At 35.7% G+C, this 6,955-nt stretch overlaps 3 protein-coding genes across 3 annotated transcripts in view; 2 read left to right on the top strand and 1 right to left on the bottom strand.

Moving 5' to 3' along the window:
• Positions 1–1,255, top strand: part of LOC108969060 — a 136,978-nt gene extending 135,723 nt beyond the window's left edge. Inside the window, exon 8 of the mRNA XM_018933554.1 lies at positions 1,249–1,255. Coding sequence (XP_018789099.1) covers positions 1,249–1,255 — 7 coding nt within the window. The remainder of the gene's footprint in view (positions 1–1,248) is intronic.
• An 839-nt stretch (positions 1,256–2,094) lies between these two features.
• LOC108969059 lies at positions 2,095–2,896 on the top strand. The gene is made up of 2 exons (XM_018933553.1): positions 2,095–2,490; positions 2,654–2,896. Exons 1-2 carry the CDS (start codon positions 2,197–2,199, stop codon positions 2,894–2,896), a joined length of 537 nt encoding a protein of 178 aa, XP_018789098.1. The 5' UTR covers positions 2,095–2,196.
• Positions 2,897–3,085: 189 nt separating this feature from the next.
• Positions 3,086–6,955, bottom strand: part of LOC108969105 (odorant receptor 22c) — a gene marked incomplete in the record, with an annotated part of 11,170 nt that continues 7,300 nt past the window's right edge. The window contains 1 exon segment of the mRNA XM_018933626.1: positions 3,086–4,446.

The raw sequence follows: 6,955 nt of genomic DNA, 5'->3' as shown, positions 1-6,955 counted from the left end.
AAACCTAACTAAAATTACATACTTTTAGGCGCTTAAGCTGCAGCAAGCGGGCCACAAATACAACTCTGACATTAAGTGCGTAGCAAAAACTGAATTGAAATCAAACGAGTGCGTGTTGTAATCCAAGCGAAATAAAAGTAGAATAAATTAAATAAATAAATGCAATTAAAAGGTAATGAAAAAGTAAAAAAATAAATAAAATGAAATAAAGGGAAATAAATTAAAATACAAAGAAAAATCTAATTGTTCTCAATGCGTGTAAGAAATCGAATCCATTAATGCAATGACTGTGTGAGTAATTCAATGAATGCTAGAGTTAAAACCGCGTTAGTACGCAATCGTGCAATGCTATAACGGTACATTATACACTCGAACGAGTTAAACGCAATTGCGTATAATTGGAATGTGCGTTTTGCGGTCAAATGCAGGCGAGATCCAACGCACGCACTAACACAAAGATAATATGCATATGTATGTATATATCTTTTAACCATCCATTACCACAAAGTAACAACAAAAAAGCTATAATACCCTTCACGGGCGCTTAAAAGGGTATAAAAATGTCTTTATCTTGATTTTAATCGATCAGTTTGTATGGCAGCTATATGCTATAGTAATCCGATCTGAACAATTTGTTCGGAGATTATACCGCTGACTGGACCAAAAACCMGGGCAAAATTTCGTGAAGATATCTTGTCAAATAAAAAAAGTTTTCCATACAAAGACTTGCATTTGATCCATCAGTTTGTATGGCAGCTGTATGCTATAGTGACACGATTTTAGTGATTCCGACATATGAGCTGCTTTCTGGAGAGAAAACGTCGTGTGCAAAATTTCTGAGCGATATCTCAGAAAGTCTAGAAGAACAGACAAGCATGTCAAAATCGACTCAGCTTGCCACGCTGTTCATTTATATATATCTATTCATATATACATATATATATATAAGTATAATATATACTTTATAGAATCTCCGTATATACATAGCTCATGCCAGCCTTTAATATACGCTTCTTAGGGTATAAAAATTAAGTTTGCAGCAAAATAGGTGTGTGTTGTGTGTGTGTGTGCGTGTAGCAAGCATAAACCGCTGAGTAAATATGCGCTCTACACTTGCGGGTTTTTGCTAAATAGCAAATTAATTTCCGTTATCAGYATGCTTATCCAGTTTTTGCATGCAACGCTGTCCTCCAACATGTTGTTGTTTTTGTTATTCTGTTTTTAATTTTTTTTACATTTGCTCCACAGCAGCTAACGAAATTAATTGAAAAATTGCATTCATTTCTTTTGTAAAGCATTTAACGGTAAAGCATAAATTCAAYTGTTTCCGTTATTTTTTAAATAAGGCGCGAAAAAAGTTGAATCCTTTTGGAGATTTCAGGCAATTTACACCAAATACTTTTTTCCGTTTTGTCTTTAATATTTTGAGAGTTTTGACCAGCTAACGGTACTTTTTAACACCTTACTATAATTGAGTTGTTATTGTAAACATATACAACATAAATTTATATATATTATATACATATATATTTTATACACTTATTTAAAACCAATCAAAAAAAAGAGAGGTTTTTTCAGCTCAGCAGAAAAATAAATTTGGTTCAAAGAGTCACTATAGAGAGTATAGGGGTGTTCCACACACTAAGTTCATTTCAAAAACATTGCATTTATCTAACTAACTTTGTTTACAGCAGCTGCTTGAGTCGGTACAACCCAGTAATCCGTTGCGATTTTTTYATTGGATAAAAATATCGAAGAAAGAATTTGTCTCAAAWWTTTTATTYCGAACYAAATTTCGTGTGCGGRATCATTGCAGATGTTGGTAAATGCTTACGGYGATTCAGTTTTATCAAACACACAAGCATACGAGTGGTACGAAGTCTCCAAAGACTTCGTCGAGAGATCGTTGAAGACATACTTCGTTCTGGACGACCATCGACCACTTCAACTGATGAAAATATTAAAAAAAGTGAAGGATGCGTGGCTTGAAAATCGTCATACAAGTGTTAGMGAGATGGCAAGAGAGCTAGCTCGACACCTCTCGTGAGTCTGTTGGTATGATTTTGATGGATATTTTTGGTACAAAATGCGTTCTTGCTCAACTCGACCCAATWAAGCTGAATATTTTTCAAAAAAAAGTACCAAAAACAGYTCTTCTAGGACATRCTTGATCGTACGAATTTAGATCCCACATTCATGGAGAGCATTATAACTGCCGATGCGACATGGGTTTATGAGTTTGACATACAAATAAGTCAACAATCATCGAAATGGTGGGAAAGAGAGACGATTGTGACCGAATTTAAACCCAAAAWCGCAATTAATACCATYGACCAACTACAACAAAAATCGCTGAAGGAACTGAAGGCCAGCCCAAAARGTGTTTATGAAAAGTGTTTCGAAGATTGYGGTGGGGATTACATTGAAGGCGAYAAAATAAATATTTGTTTACAATTTCCGGGTACAAAAAAACATAGCATAAAGCAAATGGTAACAAATTTTTATATTTTTCTTAACATACCTTTTTATTTTTCTTTTTTAATAAAACCAAACTTTACTTTACTTTGCATATTCTGTGTTTATTTTATTTAAAATTTTAACTGCTACTTTTAATTATATTTAATCGTTTTCCTCTGTTTGATTGCCTGCAAAGTTCTCATTTCAGCGCGAAGATTTTCAAAATACACCTATTGTGATGAAGTGGGTTCTTGTTGAGACCGGAGCACGAAGGCTAAAGAATTACCAGCTCTTTGGTGAACATGATACAGTCAATAATTTGCCAGCACTACAGTTTCCACAGTATGAAAATAATTCTAAGCCGATTTGGTCGAAAAGCGATGCATTCGATAGTGATCCAGCAACACTGCCAATCTGCTCAAAGTGTTATGGGAATTAAATTAGCCTTGATGGCTATTATACATATATTGATTTTATTTAAATAAAAAGAAAGAAATCATAAGCAATCTAAAATAATTGTTTTATTTCACAAAGATAATTTTGAATCATTTATTACAAGGTTAAGAGAATAAATATTAAATAGTATACASATAAATGTAGTTGAATATTATAAACTGGTGAATAAAATTCGAATAAAAATTCTGTSGTTTAATATTTTTGTAATTATCATTCAAAACGCTTTCCTTCCATTCTYATAAATATATTTGTATTAATTACTGTAGTAAAATCCTGAAGTTCTAAAACTAATATAACCCAAATAATTTCCTTCGATGCACCCTGTGGTCATTTATGGAATCTGCCCGACGCTAAAATTATAAAATTACCAATTAGTACCAGGCAAACATAAACAGCAGTATGTAAACGCTAATTATGTTAAACGAGCACTGCAATTAACATGGCAGCATGCTGTTAAGCAACATGAGGRGGTCGCTGTGTCGCCAATGTTTGCATAGTGTGCATTGTTGTAGCCTTCCTGGATTTTATGTGCGCCTAGTCATTCGGTCAATTTACTCATACATTTCGTTCAGCCAACGCACCCAAACTAACATGTAGAGGCAATTCATTTGCACCAGGCGCGCAAAATTAACGCAAGGTTAGAATTAAATACAGGGTCTGCCAAAATTAAAGCAAGTTTTAAGTTTGCTGCCATTTATGCAGTAAAGTGTTGACAACCAAAAAAATTGGCAAAAAATTAATTGCCAGCTGACAGCTTAAGCGTAGTAAACATGGATTAAATTATTGAACAATATTTAAAAAATAATGAAAGCTTGGCGGCCGCAATTCAAAAATTTCATATCAAATATGATCGGACTGGCGTTTTACATTCGTCAACTSTGCAGAGATTTTGAARTGGTAGCAAATTTAAAGCTTGCTTTCATTTTGGTATACCCTGTATATAAGGTAGAGACAACCAAAAGAAAATAAAAAATCGATTTATTATTGTCAGAAGTTAAGGAATGCGAGAACTGTTAGGTTTTAGTAAAAATTTACAAGTGCTACTTTATTGTTGCGCTGAAAGTTCATATGCCACCAATGGCAACACTCCTGTTGTTAATTTTGCTGAAATTGTTGTTTTTTGTGTATTCTGTAAATTCACATGCAATTTTTATGTTCGCCTGGTAGCTAAAAAATTACAATTAGTACAAATAGTTTAAATAAATTATGTAATGCGAGTCGGTCGATTGGATAATTTTTAAATTATAATTTCCAAAGTTGCAGTATCTTCGCTATCAGACGATCTTTATCAAGGCTTTATGTTGATCGTTTTCAATTTTATATTGTTGGCTTCAGATCCCTGTGGTGGTTGGTTCTACTTCACGTTATGGAAATTATATTTCTAAGTCGCTGTTTTGTTGGTTAAAAGTGATAATTGGAGCCGCGAAGCGACTAGTCTTCATTATTTTTCCTTCATCTGGTTTTCCTCATCACATGGTTTTTTGGATTCAATTATATTTCACTATGGTTGTTGTGATTTTGTAGTTAATAGGTCTGAAAAAAAAATTACATCAAGAGAGTAAAATTAGCATGTGAATTTATAGCATAAAGAAAGGACAACAACTTTAGTAAAACAAAACAACACTACTCCCTGCCTTTTTCGACACTGCTGCAGCACAACAATATATTACTTTATTGTATTTTGCTGTCTCTCAATTCATACTAAAACTAACAGTTYTTGCATTYCTTAGCTYGAGACAACAATAAATTACATTTTTATTTTTGCTTTATCTCTTCCTTATTTGTATAGCATAATCACCGTGGGTTACAACAAGGCATCAAATGAATCACGGCTGTTATGTTCWTTAACAGCGCGAAATGTTAATGAGRAACAATAACATTTGCWTATRGTACTCTGGCAGTTACCTACTGCTTTTTATATTCACCTGGTACAATGGTCATCCGACAGAGAATAATTTGATAAATTTGTATTGAAGAAGAAGAAKACCTTAATGCGAAATTGTTTAATGCCAATATGTATGTTAATCTCTCGTTCGTAAACTGTAGATAGGCAGAGGAAGCACAAATTATCCTCTATTGAATTATTAACTACTTTACTTTACTTCGACTACTGCCTTAAAGACTAAATATTTCTTGCAAGACTTATTGAGTATGAAACAACTGGCAGTTAACAATCTCTGAGGCTAGATGAAACTGTATACACCCTGTAGCAGTACACTGGACACTCAATATAAGTAAATGTTGCTTAGCGAATTTAGATCAGATTACAGTACATCTTCTGTTAATTAAATTACTGACTCAAAACCTGCTGTATCATAAATTCATCCAAGTTCATTATTCAAATTTGTAGCTCTAAGGAAAAGGTTTTTCATATGTCTCCGTTAGCAACGTTTCAAAGAGATTACGGCGTTACTCGGCTCAAACTCACACAATTAGACAATTTCTTAGCTTTTTCGCGACAAATTGACTGATTTCCAAACAACTGATGTCTCAGTTCTTCTTTAGATGTAGCCGTTACAACCATTTCTGTAGTAAGCATGTAGAAAATCARTGGGAAATCTAAAATTTTCTTTCCCATCTTTAATTCTTCCTTACAAAATTATCGAAAAATGAGGTTTCCTTCGAAAATTCTTYAGTCCGGACAAATTCTCAATCAAAGGAAAACATTTTGCGAAAACTCTAGCCAAAAAAGAGATAATGTACTTAGATGCTGAGTCAATGTGTTGGCAGAAACTTAAGGCAGAAGAAAGACAAAATGAAATTGAGCGGTGTAAAGCTTAGCATTGGAGTCAAACAGACCAAGAATGGCAGATAGGCGATTTTAGCTGTCACCACGGACTCCTTCACATGTAATGTAARATATATACTCGTGTAGCTGTGGAAGCATATCTAGTTTCAATGGCGGTGAGGACTCAACTCTCGAACTATTTCATTTGTGGAAGAAAAACGCCGTTTCCGCAAACAAGTCATCTCAGCTCAAACGGGCTAAAGCAACAACAGTGAGGGGTCAGAGGAAAAGTTAAGCGAAAAGCGGTTAAATCAAATGCGCACTTAACTCGATCGTTGTTATTGTTGTGAGCAACCTCAAAGAGCTGAAACGGCGAACTATAAATTGGAAACTAGGAAAGCAAAGCATTGAATTGCAAGCATACATTTCAACAGGACRATTTTAGCGGAAACATTTCACAAGCATGCAAAGATATAGATACACATACGAGTACATGCTCGATGAGGTCAAAGAGCACGGAAAAACTGCAGCGCAGCCATGTGGGCGACAGCATGTGATAATTAAAATTGTGATGRACTCACGCCTCGCATTCCCACCAGCAAACACCGTCATCAATCCGACACATGACGGTGTATTTTCAGCAGGTGAAGTCACGACAATTACGAATCCATCAGCGACAAATTAACAAGCAGGCAACAGCCAGCAGCGCAAGCCAGTGCGGGAAACGCGCTCGTAACCACCACGGCGGCGTGATGAAAGCGTCGAAGCGTTGAGGCGTGAAGTTAAAAGTAGCTAAGCGCATAAAAACGCATTAGCGTAGCATACTTTCGAGCGCGGGCATGCATTGACGGTTGTGAAATTAGCTATGTGCTCGCATGCGCGCGGAGTGCATATGCCCCCGCAAGCACAAAGCAGTCAACGGCGCGCACACACATACACACTCGCACTTTGGGAACTCGGCTTTGTGGTCTGGCGTTCACCGCACATGGGCGACACTGTCAATTGTGGSACCCATCCAGCATTGGTAATGATGAGCATACGAACGCGCTTMCACAGGCACCTCTATGGCAGCGCCAAAGGCAAAAAGCACAAGCTCTGATGTGATAAAGTAGGTCAAATACGAGTTTTCCAGCGCGGCTGAAGCTATGTGAAAGTTGACAGTTTGATTTCAAGTGTTTGTCTATGCGAAAGCGTTTCTTCTATTGACAAAAACAGTGCGGCATTTATGTGAGCGATTTCGAATTAGCCGAAATCGAGCCCCCGAAAATTAAAAACCTCACATTTGTTTATTACTCGAAACTTGCTTAGAAAAAG

Source organism: Bactrocera latifrons, unplaced genomic scaffold (genome assembly GCF_001853355.1).
Source record: "Bactrocera latifrons isolate USDA-ARS-PBARC rearing strain unplaced genomic scaffold, ASM185335v1 scaffold_24, whole genome shotgun sequence".
NCBI classification, from domain to species: Eukaryota; Metazoa; Arthropoda; class Insecta; order Diptera; family Tephritidae; genus Bactrocera; species Bactrocera latifrons.
Note: the sequence above shows the minus strand (reverse complement) of the source record. Positions and strands in the feature narration are given on the sequence as shown.